General features: G+C 57.8%; 7 protein-coding genes across 7 annotated transcripts; 4 read left to right on the top strand and 3 right to left on the bottom strand.

The window, feature by feature from the left end:
• Nucleotides 1–447: 447 nt before the first annotated feature.
• Nucleotides 448–2,779, bottom strand: DICSQDRAFT_106576 (uncharacterized protein; the record flags this gene model as incomplete). The annotated part of the gene is made up of 4 exons (XM_007366116.1): nt 448–1,038; nt 1,095–1,301; nt 1,358–1,821; nt 1,874–2,779. 4 exons carry the CDS (start codon nt 2,777–2,779, stop codon nt 735–737), a joined length of 1,881 nt encoding a protein of 626 aa, XP_007366178.1. The 3' UTR covers nt 448–734.
• A 258-nt stretch (nt 2,780–3,037) lies between these two features.
• Nucleotides 3,038–3,843, top strand: DICSQDRAFT_170499 (uncharacterized protein; the record flags this gene model as incomplete). Its single annotated transcript, XM_007366115.1, has 4 exons — nt 3,038–3,043; nt 3,091–3,285; nt 3,354–3,512; nt 3,568–3,843. The coding sequence occupies 4 exons, from the start codon at nt 3,038–3,040 to the stop codon at nt 3,841–3,843; spliced, it is 636 nt and encodes a 211-aa protein (XP_007366177.1).
• Nucleotides 3,844–4,197: 354 nt separating this feature from the next.
• DICSQDRAFT_61454 (uncharacterized protein) lies at nt 4,198–5,160 on the bottom strand (the record flags this gene model as incomplete). The annotated part of the gene is made up of 3 exons (XM_007366114.1): nt 4,198–4,301; nt 4,360–4,953; nt 5,001–5,160. The coding sequence occupies 3 exons, from the start codon at nt 5,158–5,160 to the stop codon at nt 4,198–4,200; spliced, it is 858 nt and encodes a 285-aa protein (XP_007366176.1).
• Nucleotides 5,161–8,257: 3,097 nt separating this feature from the next.
• DICSQDRAFT_136898 (ENTH-domain-containing protein) lies at nt 8,258–10,546 on the top strand. Its single transcript, XM_007366113.1, has 8 exons — nt 8,258–8,370; nt 8,423–8,493; nt 8,543–8,581; nt 8,643–8,654; nt 8,706–8,787; nt 8,842–8,980; nt 9,143–9,370; nt 9,420–10,546. The coding sequence occupies exons 1-8, from the start codon at nt 8,296–8,298 to the stop codon at nt 10,397–10,399; spliced, it is 1,626 nt and encodes a 541-aa protein (XP_007366175.1). The 5' UTR covers nt 8,258–8,295; the 3' UTR covers nt 10,400–10,546.
• Nucleotides 10,547–11,150: 604 nt separating this feature from the next.
• On the top strand, nt 11,151–13,686 carry DICSQDRAFT_161732 (N-acetylhexosaminidase). Its single transcript, XM_007366112.1, has 7 exons — nt 11,151–12,060; nt 12,120–12,157; nt 12,213–12,414; nt 12,517–12,634; nt 12,685–12,951; nt 13,003–13,136; nt 13,205–13,686. The coding sequence occupies exons 1-7, from the start codon at nt 11,536–11,538 to the stop codon at nt 13,577–13,579; spliced, it is 1,659 nt and encodes a 552-aa protein (XP_007366174.1). The 5' UTR covers nt 11,151–11,535; the 3' UTR covers nt 13,580–13,686.
• Nucleotides 13,687–13,769: 83 nt separating this feature from the next.
• Nucleotides 13,770–14,884, bottom strand: DICSQDRAFT_136895 (uncharacterized protein). The gene is made up of 3 exons (XM_007366111.1): nt 14,613–14,884; nt 14,207–14,511; nt 13,770–14,142 (listed from the first exon to the last, which is right to left on the bottom strand). Exons 1-3 carry the CDS (start codon nt 14,853–14,855, stop codon nt 13,980–13,982), a joined length of 711 nt encoding a protein of 236 aa, XP_007366173.1. The 5' UTR covers nt 14,856–14,884; the 3' UTR covers nt 13,770–13,979.
• A 555-nt stretch (nt 14,885–15,439) lies between these two features.
• Nucleotides 15,440–17,733, top strand: DICSQDRAFT_170494 (beta-hexosaminidase; the record flags this gene model as incomplete). The annotated part of the gene is made up of 12 exons (XM_007366110.1): nt 15,440–15,961; nt 16,017–16,054; nt 16,115–16,166; nt 16,216–16,365; nt 16,428–16,448; nt 16,504–16,630; nt 16,669–16,935; nt 16,997–17,045; nt 17,100–17,222; nt 17,281–17,317; nt 17,379–17,439; nt 17,498–17,733. 12 exons carry the CDS (start codon nt 15,440–15,442, stop codon nt 17,731–17,733), a joined length of 1,683 nt encoding a protein of 560 aa, XP_007366172.1.
• Nucleotides 17,734–18,606: the final 873 nt, after the last annotated feature.

The following is an 18,606-nucleotide window of genomic DNA, read 5'->3' as shown; positions in this document are numbered from 1 at the left end:
GGTGCGTATCCATCCGGAACGTCGGAATGACGGAGAATGAGACTGATGATGTCGAAGTTTGTGAGTGCAGAGTGCGTATTCATGATGGTAGATAGTGAGGAAGAGTCAACGAAATACAGACATTTTTTAGCCTAGTCCGAGTTGGGTGCTGCGGTAGCCGTCGTATCGCAGTGCTGCAGCATCCGCGAATGCCAAGTACAAGATATCCCAGAAGTGTTGTAATCGCAGAGCTGTCTCAAAGCGTGAACCTGAATCTGAGGCCTGCAACGAGTTCATGGATTCCTTCACATAGAGCTAGAGCAGGACGTACCTGTCTTTCCTTCAAGATCCAACGCGAAGCCGTCGGCTCCTCAGGCTCGAAGCCTGAAGCACTGTGAAGCTGTACATGATGAAAGACGTGGGAACCTGTTACGATTCAGGCAAACAGAGCAGCGATGATAGAGGACAGCCAATAGACGGGTGATATGATTCAAACAGAGTGGTTTACAGATACAAGCGTATGGTAGCTCGATGATGGGGAAACGGAGAAACAGCACCGACACGATGGCAAGAGGGGGAGCGGTGGCAATGGCACGGAGAAACAGAAGAGACGATGGAGCGACGGCAGATGGAGTATACGGGCAAGGGCGAACCGGATGGGGGAGGAAACTGTTTCTGTCCGAATTCTCGTTGAGGCGAATAATGTGAATGGGACTCGCGCGTTTTGCTATGTAGCTTGTCGTTGCGCATCCCAATCACATCGCGCTCATGCTGATGCCCTGGAAGGCCTGCCCGACGCGCGCCGGCTGCGGGGTCGGGTGGGACTGCGTCGCGCCTGCGTTGAGCTGCAATGTCTGGGTTGGGGCGAAGACAGGGTGTTTCTCCTCGAGATCCGAGTAGAGCACTGTCATCTCCTTCTGCGACTTCTCCCACATCTCGGGGTCCCAGAACGAGTACCTCCCCTGCTCGCCGCCAGGAACTTTCTGCGAGGGCTGCGTGCCGCTCTCCTTCGTGATCCAGAGACGCAGATCCTTGTGGTACCGCCAATTGCGATTGAACCTGCAGTATGGGTGTTCGGTTAGAAGGCGCCAAAGGGAAAAGTGCGTCCGACTTACAGCTCCTGCGCAGCGATCTCCTGAAGCGCGTCTCTAGGAGATGAGTAGAACATGAAGAAGAGTGTCTCATCGCTGAACGCGGCCGCCTTGTTGGGTCCTGGCGGGGGCGGCTGAACATTATAGCACGCTGGTAGGTGGAAGTCCGGCTCGACCGTATGCGCAGCGGACGAGTCTGCCCATGGAGTGATGAACGTGGAGTACAGGCTTCTGAGCCGCAAAGTGGTAAGGGACAGATACAGTGGGGAATACACTGCAGAGCTTACCCAGGATTCTGCATGTCCAGCCCCATCGTCCCAAGATCCGTGCCTATTGCTAGTAGACTCTGGTCGGGGTCCGCGCTCTTGATCAGCGCAAGTAACCCAAGGAGACCCCATCGATCTGCAGGCGACATGAGTACTTGCTGTGCGGGTGTTTGCGGTACTGCGCTTGCGTGCGCAGGTCCTTGCGATGGATGGTGTGGGGTGTCGGCAACAGTGCCGTTCGCAATGTAAGGTGTCTGCTGCGCGGGCGTAGGCTGCTGCGGGAAGGAAGGAGGGGGCGGGACACCTGGAGGTGCGTTCAAGTGCTGTTGTGTTGGCGGTTGTGGCGGCTGCTGCGAGGAAGCCTGTGCCTGTGTATGGTTTTGCTGGCCATTCGGGAACGAGCCCGGCTGCTGCGCACTCGGATTGACATTCGGTGAATTCCATGCTGCCGCTGCGCCCGCATGATTATTCTTCAATCCGAAATTCTACATCTCATAAGACCGCTATGGAGAGGACGATGTCAAAGACCGTACGCACCCGCTGCTTGTCCGCATCTGACTGGAACCCGGGATGCACATTCCTCGCCTGCTGCCCTAAATTCAACAAGCCCGGCTGCTGCTGAGACTGCTGTTGCGCCCCTGCCGTTAGAGATCCTAGCAGACTCTGTCGTTGTTGCGGGTCCGCGGATTGCTGGAAGCCGTTCAACCCTGGAGGATGGCCGTCTGCGGGGGTTTGCTGCGATGCCACTGTCTGTTGCTGGGTCGTCTGGCTCTGCCCACCTAATGCAGGGAAATCCTCCGCCGTCAACTCTCGCTGCTGATTCGCGCCCAGCCCGCTCCCCGCCTGAGCCCCGTTGCCGCCCGCTCCTGTCCCCGCCTGGCTCGCATAGCTCGTCGCGTTCGCATTCGTCGCTGCAGGTGTACTGCTCGCAGGTGCGGCACCGAGTGCCGGGAAGTCATTCGGGTCGAGGCCAAGCTCACTTTGAGAGGACACAGATGGCGCAAGGCTACTTGGAGCCGCGTTCTGCGCGAGGTGCGGTGGTAACGTCGAGTTGGCGCCCGAGCCCTGATTCTGCGTTTGCTGCTGTTGCTGGTGTGCAGCGGGATGCGGAAGTGCACCTTGGGACGCGAGCTGCTGCTGGGATTGCGACTGGGCTTGTTGTTGCTGGAGGGTGCCCGCGGTATACGGGAAGTTGCTCTGGCCGCGCTGTTGGAGGAAGTTGGGGGAAGGTTGGGGCACGACTGTCCTTTGATTGGGTAGACTGGGATATCCTGGCATGACATTGCGTTGGGGAATGCCAAATCCTGGATAGGGCCCGCGGTATGGTCCGCCGAGCGCAGGGTTGGGACCGAGACTTGGCGGACGCTGAGGAGGTTGACCTGCACGCGATGTAAACACACCGTCTGGCTCTCGGGAACTCAGGCGGTTACCTGGTCGATGCATATTTTCTGGACAGGGAGCGCAGTCAGAAAGCGACGAGAGACGATGTGGATGGCAAGAAAGAGGATTTGCACAGGGCGTCGGATGGTGGTGGCGGGGTAGAAAGCGAGAATGGAAGCCAAGCGCCGACAATGGCTTGACACCCGACCTCGACCTCGACATTTTCGCCAGAAATCTTAGGCTTGGCGAGGGTCGCTCTGTGTATATCTTGGCTGCTCTATATGCTACTGTTCTGAATTTTGAGCTTTTTCTGAACGTCCGATGGAGGTCGGTGCAAATTTTCTGAGGAGGACGAGGGTTTGACCGCTCGACAGGTCCTAAACCAACGCGCGGCACTGCTCTCCAACTACGAGGTCCTGACGCTTCTCAAGGAGCTCGAGAGCGATCACCTCGCACGCACGAAGACCGCGATCCGCATCAAAAAGGAGGAGGAGGCCGCGGGACTCCCCCCAAAACACCAAGCGCCACCGGATGATGTCTGTGAGAATTTGCGGACCGTCGAGGTTGAGGTGAGCTCCGTCCGAACAACAGCACATATCGAGGGCGGGAGGCCGATTGATCACAGACATGATTGTAGGCCATCCAGTATCTGTCTGCAGACTTCCAGCCCACTGGGTCGCAGACTCCTGAGGGCATCACCCAGTTGACGCGGAACCTCGCGCGTTGGGACCTCACCAAGGCTGAGAAACTCCAGATAGTCAACTTGGCTCCTACGGAACCTGTCGAGCTGTACGTGGTATGTGACATGTCCCGCACCCCGTATCGCCTCCTCTCATTCGGTGTATGTGTAGGTCGTAGAAGAACTGGAAGACCGCTTTGGCAACCAAATGGACGATATACTGAACACCGTGAAAGAAACTCTCCGCGAGGCAGCTCCTGCCGTCAACGGGACTTCCAACGGCGCTGAACCGTCACAAGCGATGCAGGTTGATGCTGCTGTCTACTCTGAGTATCAAGATGACTACCAAGACCAAGATCAGTGGGATTACAACGCAAATGAGGTCGTTTTCGATGACACGGGTGAAGGTGCCGGGATTGAGGGCGACCTCGATGTCGACGATGACTGAGGCCTCACTGCGCGTCACATCATAGACCCTTTGTTTGTACTACAGATGTATTAGTCTAGCTTCTGATATGTATGTACTAGTATCGACTGCACAACATATCAATGAGAGAGTTGTAACGTACTTGCACTACTTAGCATCGCGCACGATGTCCGACTACAACAGCACTACTGCAAACCAATTCCGTTCAGTGTTCAAAAGAATGGGACAAGAAAGGAATGACGAGGATGCACCGAGGACCCTGCAGGAGAGCAACACGGGAAGGACAGGGACCCAGACCAGAGCACACAAACAGCGAGCGGGATGGCCGAGGGCAAGACGTGCTGAAGGCACGTCCCACCACTCGGATCTATAGCGTCAGTTACGCGGGACAAACACGGCCACCAACACGATGAACGGGATGTAGGTGAAGAGGGAGATCACAGCCATGACACGACACCGGAACCGCCAGGTCCTCGCATCTGCCCCGATGACTGCCTCAGGCGCGCCGCATACCAGCATGACAGAAGGAACACTCACCATGCTCGACCTGTGGGTCGTCCAGCGTCACCGCCTTCTCCGTGTCCGTTCCCCCGACCCTCCTCGTCTGCGGTATCCGCCAAAAGCTCGCCAGCCACCACAGCGGGAAGAGTATAAACCCGATGAAGAACATCCACGAGTGCACAGGGGACCCCTGCTCCTCCGCCGAGTTCAGCCGCAGCGTCCACGGCGTCGGCTGGATCTTGGGGGGCTTCCGCGGGTCGCGCATGTAGTAGCCTCCCGACCGTACGCTCATCGACGGTGCGTGCGGCGCGACGAGCGCGCTAATGGGGAACGAGATCTCCGACATGCTCCGCCGCCTATCGACATGTGCTTGACCGTGCCGATGCGCGTTCGTGCTCATCGACTCGGGGCGGGCGGAGGGCGCCGACGCCGTCTTCGACGTCGCGCGATGCAAGGCGCCGGGGGCGCCGCTGCGACTTGGCCAGGAATCCGTCAGTTGTCGCTGCACCGAGCCTGGCCGAGAGGGTCCTGGACTCGCGGATGGGGACGCGCCCGACGTCGAGAGTCGCGCGCGCTTGCGACCCTGGTACGACGACGGGGGCTTGCTCACCTCCGACACATGTTGCGAGCCTGCGCGTGGGTTAGAACGACGAGAATACGCGGACGAGGGCACTCACGTCGGCCGTCCGTGGGAATGGCGAAGGTCGCGTGGTGGCCGGCGGCGCGCTGATCCGGGGGCGTAACATCTACCTGGTCGGCCTTGCGCTTGCCTTTGTTGTTCGTGGGAGTCTCGAACTGAGGTTGGTCGTAGGACTTCTCGGAGACGGAACGAAGCATGGGCTCGCTCGCGGTGCGCGGCGTGCGGGGAAGACGCTGGGGAGACGGCGGGGGCGGGGTCGATGCGAGTGTCGGGAACGCAGCAGTAGACGGGCCAGCCCCTCCATTTTGCTTGGAAGAAGATGAGCGTGAATGTGAAGTGGAGGCGATAGGGTTGGATGAAGATGAAGATTGCTCGCTGAGCTGGGATAGACGTCTGCTGCGAGCCCGGCTGGGCGTGCCCTTGTGCGAGGCGGTGCTCGATCCTCTGCGAAGGGAGGAGTCTCGCGTGTCGCTGGGCCGTCGTGCCAGCGTGTCCGTCGCATTTTGTCCAGGGGCAGCCATCCAGCTCTTGTTCTCCTCTCGCTCCGATGAAGTGACGGTATTTGGGGGAAAACGAGATAAGTTATCGAGCACGCCGGCGCCACGATTCTCCGCTATGAAGATCGAGGGTGTTGTCAATGGTGGCGAATCAGATAGGGCAACGACCTTGCTCACCGTGCAGCAGCGTTTGCGACGTGGGCGACGATAGGGAAGGGGGTATAAGGCGGGAAGGAGAAGAAGGCCGCTCGCTTGTTCCCTCGCTGGACGCGTGCTTTGCGTGAGGCTCGGCGACCGCCGAAGGCAATTGATGCCCCTTAGCGCCCCCATCCAAATCAGTCAGGGATCCGCCCAGTGCGGATCCGGTCGAGCGCTCTCCCTTTGCTATCGTGTCCGAGGCTTCGTCAGGTATCTTCGTCTGTTGAGCCGTGGGGTCGTGAAAAGTTATAAAAGGGTTCGTGAAATGAGGCAGGACATCACGGCGTGGTGAGCGAGAACGTGACTTCGAACGTCCCTTGCGTCTGTTGCTCCTTCTAGGGAATGTGTTCCCTCGAGATAACACGTTCTCGCTCGAATAAGCAGACGGTAAGGTAGGCATAGATGTATACGCCGTCAAGGTATTCACACCCGTGATTGCCTCTGGTCCAATATCTGTGTGAAGGTATGCTTCATAGGATGGGCTTTGTCGGCCAAACGTAATGGCACCCGATCTGTTTGAGTGGGACGAGTGATTCGAGAGAGATCCAGCGAGCGTAGACAGCACCGAGACGTCGCGACTGCTATCCGTGGGACGCGAGTTAGACTTATGATCAACGGAGACCGTGGACGCAAGGTTAGACGTGGTGTTTCCCTCCACGCTGTGTCCCAGTGAGGATCCACGGATCACCCCAGAGTCGCCGCTAGCCATGCGTGAGCTGCGAGCGGAGGTCGGATGTGACGTGCCGTAAGGTGACCGGGTAGGCCGCTGATGATGTCTGCCAAACGTCGACCAAGGCGAGCCGGAAGTGAACTGCTGTGAGAGTCGTGATGCACGTTGCTTGCCCTTCCAGGCAGACGGACCCGGGGTTACTGGCGGGGGCGTCGGGGAGGATTCATTATTCTCCTTCTCCGAAGATCGAGGTGCCTGTTCGGGAGGAGTGGTGTTATTCACGAGACCCAGGCCCAGTGCGCGCAACCCAGAGCGTCTTCGAGGGCGCGGTGGCTTGAGGCCAGCCCCTGGGATGTCGTCAGTTTGAAGAGATCCCAACAGCGCAGGAAGGTCTTCAACGATCCTGCGGTCCACTAGCATCGGCTCTGAACGCGACGGAGATAACGTCGGAGAGGTTACAGGCGATACAAGAGGCGGCGACGTCGGTGATGTCGCGGAATGCGCAGAGGCGGCGCTATGCGTACTTAGAGTGCGCTTTCGCAGCCGTTCAAAGATAGAAGGCATATCTGTGGAATGAGAAGATCGATGAGTGCAGTCCTTCTCAAACCCATGCAATTCACGACTCTGCGCAGCGCAAGGTACGAGTCTCACGCTCACACCTTCTCGACATCCTGAAAGACCCATGCTCCGGTCTTCAGCATGTCATGCAAATGAGACACTCCTCATGAATGGAGGAGCGTTCATATATGCATACAGCAATGAACGATGGTGTGTGCATAGTGAATATCACGGGAGGGGCTGATATGAACGATAGGGATCTTGGACAAGGCCGTTCGCGCCTTGATGACCGATATAGGGGACGCATTGAGGGAATTCTTGGTGACTGTATCCCCATTCCCTGTGATAACGCGTGATATACGACGGCATACATGATTACGGTTCCCTCCCAACCAAGTTCGCGCGAAACGGTGACAGCACGATGCACGCAGGCCTCCCTGGACCCGAGACAAAATCGAGGAGACTTCAAACTTGGGCCATGTTGGCCGAACTAGGAATGTAACTCGGCGTCGATGGAGGCAACGGGGGTGAACAGAATCACTGGAGGTACATGGTCAAACCCGTGCCAGAGTCCGCGAGACGACTTGATCGCTTCACCTATCCCGATACTCCTCGCGATACATGCAAATGAGGTTCATTTGGTTGCATACACCCGTGTCGTCGAGTGCGACTGCACGCAACTCTGAGCGGTGTGCGAATTGCCGCTGTCCTGTGAACGAGAATGGAGACAGCCATTTCTGTTCACTAACATGCAATACCCGCCATAACGGAGACCATTGCATGATGGTGGCGTATGTACAGCCGATACCACCAGCATAGCAAGCGACAGCGTCACCGAAGTTCACTCACCTGAAGGGAAGCGAGAATCTGCTTGGCGGAAGTCGTAAGCGCGGTCGTGAAGGTCATGAACGAGGTGGATAAGCTGGGAGTTGGACTTATATCGCTGAACAGCGAGGCGAGAGAAGGCTTGTCATCCGGGTTGTGCCACACCGCGTTTTCGCCCTGTCTTGCAGGAGGATCCCATATCGGGATCGGAGGGTTCCCGGATTGGCGTCTGGCCGGGCTCTCGGACATAGGCACGACGTTCAGACGCATATGCTCACGCTCTCTCGCCGTCTGATGAGCAGGTGGACATTCACTAGAACAACGTGGATGATGGTCAGAATCGAACGCGACAACAGCGTCCGGCGGCGTCCCCGCAGAGACTTTGTAACCCCGCATGCCGCCAGGATCAGGCTCTCGCGGACCGGAGGTCTGCGTGACATCATCCACCCGAGGCAACAAGACGGTCACAGTGATTACATACAGACAGACTGTTTCCCGCAGATTCCCGCCCGCACCGCCAGTCACACCGATAGCGCCGTCCCCAGCGTCGTCCACGTCCACCACCGTCCCGCTCGCTGCCCGCCATGGACCGCCTCGAGTCTCTCGGAAATGCGCTCTCGCAGATCACTATGTACGACATCAAGTCGATGGTCAACCAGGTAAGTCGTCGAGACTGCGATTTGACGCGGGCGCGACGCTCACGGTTCTCAGGCCAAGAACGTCGTCTTCAACGTGAGTGAAATGGAGGCCAAGGTTAGGGATGCCACGAACGACGAGCCATGGTGCGTGTCTTGCGCTCCGCGGGTTGGCATTGTGACTCAAGTCGCGTAGGGGTGCGAGCTCGACCCTAATGCAAGAGATCGCCCAAGGGTATGTACAGCTCCGCAATGTCCGTGCCAACGTTTTACCAATGTGTTGTGCGCGCTCTCAGAACATTCAATTTGTGAGTTGGCTCGTTGTTCTCCAAGTGTGCACTTAACTCAAAGCCGTACAGCCAAAACTTCAACGAGATTATGCCTGCTATCTATTCACGGTTTATGGAAAAGGAAGCACGCCAGTGGCGACAGATCTACAAAGTAGGTTTGGTACCTCCTCTTAGCCCTTGCTGCAGATTCACCTTGTCTCTGCAGGCGCTGCAACTGCTCGAATATTTGATCAAAAACGGTAGCGAGCGCGTCGTCGACGATGCGCGTTCCCATATTGGCACCATCAAGATGCTCAGGAACTTTTACTATGTTGACGAGAAGGGCAAGGATCAGGGTATTAATGGTGCGTCAGTATATCCCAGCGGTTTGCATATCAGCAGAATGCACAAGAACAAGTTCGGCCTACTGAGATATCCGAGCGGAACCTGTTCTCAATGGGAAGGCTTGTCGACATGCAAACTGCTGTCACATCATATCTATCCTTGAGGCTAACTATCGTCGTTAGTACGCAACCGGTCAAAGGAACTCGTAGACCTATTGGGCGACGTCGAGAAGATCCGCACTGAGCGCCGAAAGGCGAAGGCAAACAAGCACAAGTACACAGGGGTCGGGAATGATGCCTTGAGCTTCAATTCCGGAGGTGGACGCTACGGTGGCTTTGGTAGCGACAGCTTTTACAGCGGGGGAAGCTACAGTGGGGGCGGAGGCAGCAGCTATAGCGGTGGCGATCGTGGTGAGTACGTTCTGGAGACGTTTTGGACGTGAGTTCGAATATTTTGCAGATTATGACCGCTACGACGCCGGCGAGAGCAGAACATACGGAAGTTCTGGCTCGAACGCGCGCAGGGGCTTCCAAGAGTACGACGCCGGAGACGACGACGTCGTTCCCCGTCGATCGAACTCCGTGGCAGGCACCAGTTCTTCAGTTCATGCTTCGACGCCTCAACGTTCTTCAACGCTTCCCCCCGCCCCTATCGAGCCACCGAAGGCGCAGCCCGTGATCGACCTCTTGGGCATGGACGACGATGCCTTCGGAAGTACCGTTTCGGCACCTCCTGAGAAAGCGCTCCCTCCGACCGGTTCGCAGCCTCTGCAAGGCGGCGGCGACGATGACTTCGACGACTTCCAGAGCGCGCCCCCCTCCGCTGCCCCTACCAATAACGCTTTCTTCAACACTGTCCCTGCTGCAGCACCCACGGCGCTCCCTCTACCGCTCTCGGCGCAACCGCTTTCCCCACCTGCGACCCAGACGCAGGTCCCCGCCCAGAATGCGAACAACCTATTCAACCTGCTCTCCACCGGGGCTCCCGCGGGCGCCGCCCGGACACCATATACGTCCCCGCCTGCCGTCCCGACGCAGAACATGATGCGGCCGTTAGTGGCCTCACCTCCTCCGTTGGGTGGGGCCCCCCTGATCCCCAACAGACCACTCCAGCCCACCTCGCCTCCTCCACGTGCGACGACGACGTCTCCCGGGTTTGGAGGTGGGGCCCCGCAGCAGCAGAAGCCGGCGGCCAGCTTCGACGACCTCTGGAACCTGTCGCTCAGCTCGTCCGCGGCCAGCAAGCCCAACGCGCCCGCTGCGCCGCAGAAGAGCATGAAGGATCTGGAGAAGGAGAAGGCGCAGGCGACCTTTTGGGGCGCGGGGCAGAGCAAGCCTCCGGCGGCCGCTGGGTTCGGGGCGTTTGGGGGCGCGAGCGCGAGCGCGGCTCCGCCTGCTTCGTCCCAGTCTGCGAACGGGCTGGACGACTTGCTGTTCTGAGCGACGTCGTGTGTGTGTGGGGCTTTGGTCGGGGTGGTCTGGGGATAACATAACTTAGGGATTTGTTTGCTTTGTGTTTGGTGATAGAGGTGTTATATGATTCGTTCATGTGCACGGCTCTAACTATCTCAATTATTACTGATCGCGTGAAGTGAGTACGTTTGTAGGGTTGGTGGGATGCTAGCTCGCGTGGTTTAATGTCTCCAGGTACATCAGTATGGAACACGTGAGTCCCAGAGGAACAGAGTTCTGAGCTAAGCGGCCGAAGGGAGGGCGGAGCCCGACCACAGCCTGTTGAGGAACAAGGTTACAAGGTTCATATGTATAGGAAGGCGCGTTGAGGGCGCGCGCTGGCCGATGGAATTACACCATCAATATATTTGAATCAATCTCGGAGGGCACTCAAACAAAATCAAAATGCAACCGAGGTCACCATGACCAGCAATGCCCGGATGGCCCTACGCTATAACAAGTTGTTCTGGAATGTGCGGCGGGGGGACTTTTGGTCGAGATAATATGAATGTCGTGTTGCCGCATTGCTCAGGAGGTTAGTGCGAAGTGCCAGGAACTGCTTCGGGTGATTTTGTTTGAAGCCGTTTCGGCTTCCTCTGGTATCTCGGGATATGTACGTACTGTAAGCTGGTGCGTTCCTTTTGGTGACGTGAGGCGCTCGTTGCGGCGTATGATATAGCATATCTGTGCATGCGGGCCTTGTGCGCTTTCTTTCTCCCCCAGCCATACGATCGCCTTATCATCTTACCTCCTCATGCATGTATATCCTGCTTGCTTTCGACGTCTGTACCTTGCAAACTGACCCACACGGGGGAGCGCAGCCGGCTCCTGATGGGGGCCTCGCCACGGGGATCATGAGGCCGATACACTTTGCATTTTGCATCAGACCCGGTTTCCTGTCAACCAGTTCGCTAACGAGCCCATTTCGAGGAAGCGTGGCCATATCAACGGAACATTTCCCGTACCGCATGTGCAAGACGGGCCTGCTCCCAGAGTACATATACCACCGCGTCAGCGAAGGAGGCTCTCCTCATCCACTCCGGCTTCTACGAGCTCGAGCTCAAGTCATCTAGGCCCCCGCCCTCCTTTCTTTCTCCTTCCTATCGGGCCAGACTTTCTTCGCCATGAAACTTCTCGCGCTCGTCTCTCTCTTCGCCGCAGTGTACTCGCCCGTGGCCGCCCTCTGGCCCCAACCTCGGACGATCAACACCGGAAACAACACGCTTCGCCTCGCGCCTAACTTCCAGATCATCGTCTCTGGCCACGGCGTCCCCTCCGACGTCCAGGCCGCCGTCGGGCGCACCCAGTCGTACCTCGCCAAGGACAAGCTGGCCCGCCTCGTCGTCGGGCGCGGGGCGAGCGACGCGAAGTCGTTCGCCCAGGCGAAGACGCTCTCGAAGCTCACTGTCTCGCTCGAGAAGGGGGCAGCGTGGAAGCCCATCACGAGCGAGGCGCAAAAGGCCCCCGCTGATCGGGACGAGGCGTACCACCTGACCGTGCCCGCGGACGGCTCGGCGGCTACGCTGACGGCGAACTCCACGCTGGGTTTGCTGAGGGGTTTGACGACGTTCGGCCAGCTGTGGTACGCGTATGATGGTACGACGTACGCGATTGAAACGCCTGTGACGATTGAGGACTCTCCTGCCTACGTGCGTGTCCTCCGAGCGAGTTGTTTGAGGAGAGACGAGGCTGATCATGATGCACGCAGCCGTACCGCGGATTCATGCTCGATACGGCGAGGAACTTGTATGTCAGATACGTCTACTTGTTTTGGCCAGTTCTTGACAGGATTCGCCGACAGCTTCCCCGTCGCGGACATTAAGCGCACACTTGACGCCATGAGCTGGGTCAAGCTGAACCAGTTCCACTGGCACGTCGTCGACAGCCAGTCCTTCCCTCTCGAGATCCCCGGGTTCACCGACCTCGCCGCGAAGGGCGCGTACTCATCATCCCAGGTGTACAGCCCCAGTGATGTGCAGGACATCGTTGCATACGCTGGCGCAGTAAGTCCTGCATCCGCTATCACCGTATCTCAGACTGCCGTTGCGCAGACCTTTTTTTGATTATGATATTCGAAATCGCTGATGCATTGCCTTGGTGTACAGCGTGGAATCGATGTGATGGTCGAGATCGACACGCCTGGGCACACTGCGATCATTGCGGAGGCACACCCCGATTTCGTTGCTTGTCCTGGCGCGACTCCCTGGGGGACCTACGCCAACGGTATGTATCCGGAAAGTATCCTTGTGGCGACTTATGTTGATGTGATTCAGAGCCTCCTGCCGGTCAGCTACGCTTGGCCAACTCGACAGTGACCAACTATATCGCCGACCTCTTCACCGCGGCGTCGGAGTTGTTCCCCTCGACGCTGTTTAGCACGGGAGGCGACGAGCTGAACACGGCCTGCTACGATATCGATGAGCCTACCCAGGCTGCCCTCAACGCGACCGGCAGCACGCTCGAGCAGGCGCTCGATCAGTTCACCCAGGTCACCCACAAGGCACTCGAGGTCAAGGGGAAGACTCCCGCGGTCTGGGAGGGTGAGTCGCTTCCACCAGGATCCTACTTTGCAAATTCTCAACGATTTGCAGAGATGGTCCTCGTTCACAATGTCACGATTAGCAAGGAGAGCCCGGTCCTTGTTTGGATCTCGTCTGAAAATGTAAAGGCTGTTGCGGAGAAGGGCTTCAAGATCATCCACGCCGCCTCGGACTACTTCTACCTCGTACGTCTCTGTTACTGATTCCCACCATCGTCATCAAGAGTCTAATACCACGGTCCCCCCTTTCGCAGGACTGCGGCCACGGCGCCTGGGTCGGCGACTTCCCTACCGGCAACTCCTGGTGCGACCCTTTCAAGTCCTGGCAGCTCTCCTACTCCTTCAACCCCACCGCGAACCTCACCACCGACGAGGCCGCGCTCATCCTGGGCGGCCAGCACCTCCTGTGGGCGGAGCAATCCGGCCCCGAGAACCTCGACGACACCATCTGGCCCCGCGCCGCGTCATCCGCAGAGCTCTTCTGGACCGGGCCCGGGGGCAACATCAGCACGGCGCTCCCGCGTCTGCACGACGTGTCGTACCGGTTCCGTACCCGTGGCGTGAAGACGATCTCGCTCCAGCCCGAGTGGTGTGCGCTGCGCCCGGGGGCTTGCGATCTTACTGCGTGAGCGCTCGTAAAAAAAAGTGAACAACTGAGCCTGTCCTTACACTACTCGAAGCTTGTACCCGAACTACCTGTTTCATAATGAACATGGTAATGGCGTTGCCATTCCTTCTCACTTCATCGTTGGGAAGCAGTGCTTGTTTTGTTCAGTCATGCTGGCCAAATTGGTGTCGTTGACTGCTCACCCTCGCTGGAAAGACATATGTAGCGCCTCATCGATTTCTGTAGTTGTGGGCAGTGCCGTTGTGATAGTAGCGAGGTCACTTAACAAGGTCCCGACGTGATTCGCACAGAGGTGGGCCATTGGGTGAGCCAAAGGAACAGCGGGGTATACTATCCATCCAATCCACACGAAGCAGCGTCGCACAGGGAAGGCAATGTGCACATACACACGATCTCTGGCATCAATCTTCGGTGCTCCTACCACGTTGGCGGGCCTTCTCAATTGCGAGCTTTACCTCCGGATACTCGCCGATGTTACCGAGGACGCCCTCGTCTCCGTCATCCTTGACGAGGACGCTGAGCTTCGCCGGGGTCAATACCGCTGGGTGTGACACGATCCAATCACTAAGAAAATCGGAGGTCGATCAGGAACGGGGGAAAGTAAACAGAACAGAGCAGGAATACCCACACGATAGTTTGCTCCTGCGCCTCTGCCTCGCGCACCTTTCCCGTCCGCCTCAGCAGTCGTGCCCAAGCAGCCCGTGCCCACAGCTCCGACCGCGGCCCAAGCCCGGGCTGCCCGTGCTCGTCGAAGTGAGCGAAGGCAGACGAGAAGAGCGCGTTCGCCTCTTCTTCCTTGCCCGGGACCTTGTGGATCGCGACGGCGAGGAAGAGCTCGGGCGCGACGTCCTTCTTCCCGCCCTTGGTCTGCGCGTACCGGACGACCTCGCGCAGGCTCGGCTCGGCCTCTGCGATGCGGCACGGGACAGAGTACTGTGCAAGTTTCCAAGTCAGACGCCCTTCGCTCTCTACGTGCGTGCGTGCATGCGGTGTGAGGGACACGCGGGAGCCCGAGGTCGGTGCGGGGCACTCACCCTGTAGAACTGCGCCAGCTGCCAGTAGCACTTGTCGAGGTACGCGGCGATGCGCGCGTCGATCTGCTCTTGGGTCGTGTCCTGGGGCCGGAGGATGTCGAGGTCGCGCCGCCGCTCCTCGGACATGCCGCGCACCTCCTCGATGTATGCGATGAGGTTGTCGACGGAGGCGCGTTGCTGGTCGGGCTTAAAATACTCCTCAAAGGCGACGCGGAAGTTGCTTGTGAGGAAGTGTGGCGGCATGGCAATGGACCAGGATCTCAGAACGTCCCTGTAGCGAGCTGAGCGCGGTGGTCTACAGCCGAGAGCGTACTTCATATATGGGCGCCTGTCTCACTAGGTGCTCCCTTGGATCAATGGATGCGTTGAGCTCGATGTCTCCGTCTCCAGCAGCCATCCTGCCCACAATCGGCTTTGATACCAACTCTTTAATCCCCCCTTCGTCGTCTCACACTACTCGAAGATATGCCGGGCGAATGCTCATTCCGTATCGTCGATAACGACGTCGCGTCCATTTGAGCTTCGAGCCGGCCGCCCATTCCGTTATCTACGCATACTTCTGACAGCAAGGCCCACGCGGAGATGTTCCTTGAAGCCCATCGACCATATGTACGTGACATCCTCCTTGGCCAGGCGTTCGATGGTATTTTTGGGAGGAAGTGGAGGCTATCGCCTCGGCGGTCAGGTGGGCGGCGGGCTTCTGCGAACCAAAGAGTCTCGAGCCGACTGACCCTCCCTGCCCATCAGCGAAGCATGGTATTCTATATATCTGCTGAGGCCGTGCATCGTTCGCCTCGAGCTTCCATTTGGTCGCCTTCACTGTCAAGATGAGGTTCCTCTCCCTCTTGCTCGCGCTCGCACCTGCGGCTGGTGTCTTCGGTCTCTGGCCCCAGCCCCGCTCCTTGGAGACTGGTTCGACTGCATTGAAGCTCGCCTCAGACTTCGACATCCATGTCAGCGTGCAGCACCCGCCTTCGGACCTGTCGGACGCCGTATCGCGCACCAAGTCTTTCTTGCAGAACGACAAGCTTGGACGGCTCGTCGTCGGTCGTGGGTCTTCGGACAGCAGCGCCCTCAAGACGGCGAAGTCGCTCAAAACACTTCAGCTCTCGCTCTCCAAGGGCGCGACCGTGCGGAGCATCACAGAGGAGTCGAGGTTGGCGCTCGGAACTCGGAGCGAGGAGTACATATTGGACATCCCTGCGGACGGTTCGACGGCTACGCTTACTGCGAACTCGACGCTCGGGCTGCTTCGTGGCCTCACGACTTTCTCGCAGCTTTTCTACGAATGGTCGGGTCAGATCTACACCGTAGAGGCACCCATTTCTATCACCGATGCGCCTGCATACGTGAGTGTTTCTTCACAGTATCCGAGTGGATGAAGCCGATGGTATGCGCGTTCAGCCCTGGCGAGGCCTCATGCTGGACACTTCGCGGAATTTGTGAGTGCATGTGCAAGGTCTCACTCTCGGTCCGAGAGACTCAAGCGCCTACATCTACAGCTTCCCTGTTGCGGATATCATGCGTACGCTTGACGCCATGAGTCTGGTCAAGGTGTGGCGTCTTCTTTGGAAGTCCTGTCTCTGTGCTGAATGTTGCATAGATGAGCCAATTCCACTGGCATGTTACCGACAGCCAAAGTTTCCCGCTGGTCATCCCTGGGTTCACCGAGCTCGCGAATGCAGGCGCGTACGACCCCAGCATGGTGTACTCCCCAAGCGACGTTCAGGACATTGTCGACTACGCTGGCGCCGTGAGATGCTACCATTTGATCCTGACTTTGCTCGAGCTCACACCCTCTTGGTTGGTATCCAGCGTGGCATTGACGTCATGGTGGTACGTGTATGCTCCCATAGTGCCACAAGAGTAAAGCTAAGTCGTATCTCTGAAGGAAATTGATACACCCGGCCACACCGCTATCATCGGGGCCGCGCACCCCGAGTACGTTGCGTGCGCCGAGGCCTCTCCATGGACCACCTTCGCGAACGGTCATTACCCTCCTCTCCCCTTGCTTTTCAGTATGGTCACACAAAGGCTGACGTATCATCAAACGCAGAACCTCCCGCCGGCCAGCTTCGTCTCGCATCGGCCACGGTGGCTAATTTCACCGCCAAGATGTTCACCGCTGTCGCCAAGATGTTTCCATCGACGGTCTTGAGCACCGGAGGCGATGAGCTGAACACGGAGTGCTACGCACAGGACTCGGAAACCCAGGCGGACCTGACCTCGACTGGACGGACGCTCGAGCAGGCACTAAGTGTCTTCACGCAGACGACGCACGGGGCGTTGAAGGCGGCAGGGAAGACGCCTGCCGTATGGGAAGGTGCGTGCCATATTGCCAGGCTTTGGACGAGTTTCTTAACTAGCCCTGGGCATTTTTACAGAGATGGTATTGGATCACAATGTCACGCTCTCAAACGAGACAGTTGTCCTGTGAGTTGTCTTCGAGGGATTGAGTTATTGCACAAGGATCTGACGTTGGAACAGAGTTTGGATCTCGTCCATGAACGCTGCGGCAGTCGCGGAGAAGAACTTCCGTCTTGTTCACGCCCCGTCCGACTACTTCTATCTGGATTGCGGCGCAGGAGAGTGGATCGGAGACGATGTGGCGTACGTAGATCTCACCCCACTCGCCTTCGAGGCGGTGCTTCTGACTACCGTCGTACAGTAATAGTTGGTGTGATCCCTTCAAGACATGGCAGAAGGTATGCTAGCACGCTTGACGGTTTTGTCGCTGGCTCCGATACCGATCCGACGTCCTCCCAGGCATACACCTTCGATCCCCAAGCGAACATTTCAGCCTCCCAGGCCCATCTGGTGCTCGGCGGTACGTATTTCGACTCAGCGTCAACGTCTCATTCGAGCCTAGAATCAACATTACACAGGCGAGCAAGCCCTCTGGACAGAGCAATCCGGCCCAGAGAACCTCGATCCTATCGTCTGGCCGCGCGCCGCCGCCTCTGCCGAGGTGTTTTGGACCGGGCCGGGGGGCAACGGCTCTGAGGCACTCCCTCGTCTGCACGATGTTGCGTTCCGGATGAGGCAGAGGGGCGTAAAAGCCATTCAGTTGCAACCGATGTGGTGTGCGCTGCGGCCGGGCCAGTGTAATCTAGACTCGTGATATAAGGTTTACTTTGGCCTCTCAGTAGCCTATGTGAGACGCTCGTTCAGTACGATCGATGTCTTGAGAGGAGTTACCAATCTACAAATCGAGCGGACATCATTCCGACCTCCGTTGCTATCGTTCAAACAGTAGTCAGCTCAAGATGAGTTACCATAACAGTCGCGAACCGTTGTATGCACCAATGTAGGGCGGCTGCTGCGGTAGCCGGAAGCTGCGAACTCACCTTCGACCCACCACCATGGTCTCGAGTGACAAATTTTGGCTCAACGAGGACATACTTCCTATAATATTCGATAACCTCGACCCTGCCGCACTGGGGCCTCTGTGGGCCTTGCCTTGCGCAGAACCGGCTAAGCTGAAGAACACATTGGTCGATCTCGCAAGAGTGTGCAAGCCGTTCCATCGGCCAGCGCTACGGGCCATATGGCGGAGCCTTCCGAGCATGTTCCCCCTCCTGCATCTGTTATCCGCTTTTGTGAGAGTCGGAACTATCGGCGAAGAGCAAGGGTCTACAAGCGACCTATCCGTGAGTAGCCGCATTCCGTTGGAGGTGCCTTGTCTCACATATTTGTATGCTGTTTGACCAGATGATCGATGGGGCTATTCTTCCCAACGAATGGCAACGATTCCGCATACATGCGGAGTTTGTTCAATCATTGAACGACGCTGGGTTTTACTGGTCGCCCGAGTCAAGGTCCATCGCTCCCTCGACGTGGGTGTACTTAGGTGTACTCTGCGGAGGGACACCCTTGTTGCCGCACGTACGCAGGCTTTCCTGGACGATCGAATCACCCCAATCGACAAGCATATTGAGTCTCCTATCCCCGTCCATTGAGTCGTTGACCATCTCCTCAAGTTCCCTCCGTCGGT

This window comes from Dichomitus squalens (assembly GCF_000275845.1).
Source record: "Dichomitus squalens LYAD-421 SS1 unplaced genomic scaffold DICSQscaffold_16, whole genome shotgun sequence".
Classification (NCBI taxonomy): Eukaryota; Fungi; Basidiomycota; class Agaricomycetes; order Polyporales; family Polyporaceae; genus Dichomitus; species Dichomitus squalens.
The sequence above is the reverse complement of the archived record's forward strand: the minus strand, read 5'-3'. Positions and strand labels throughout refer to the sequence as shown.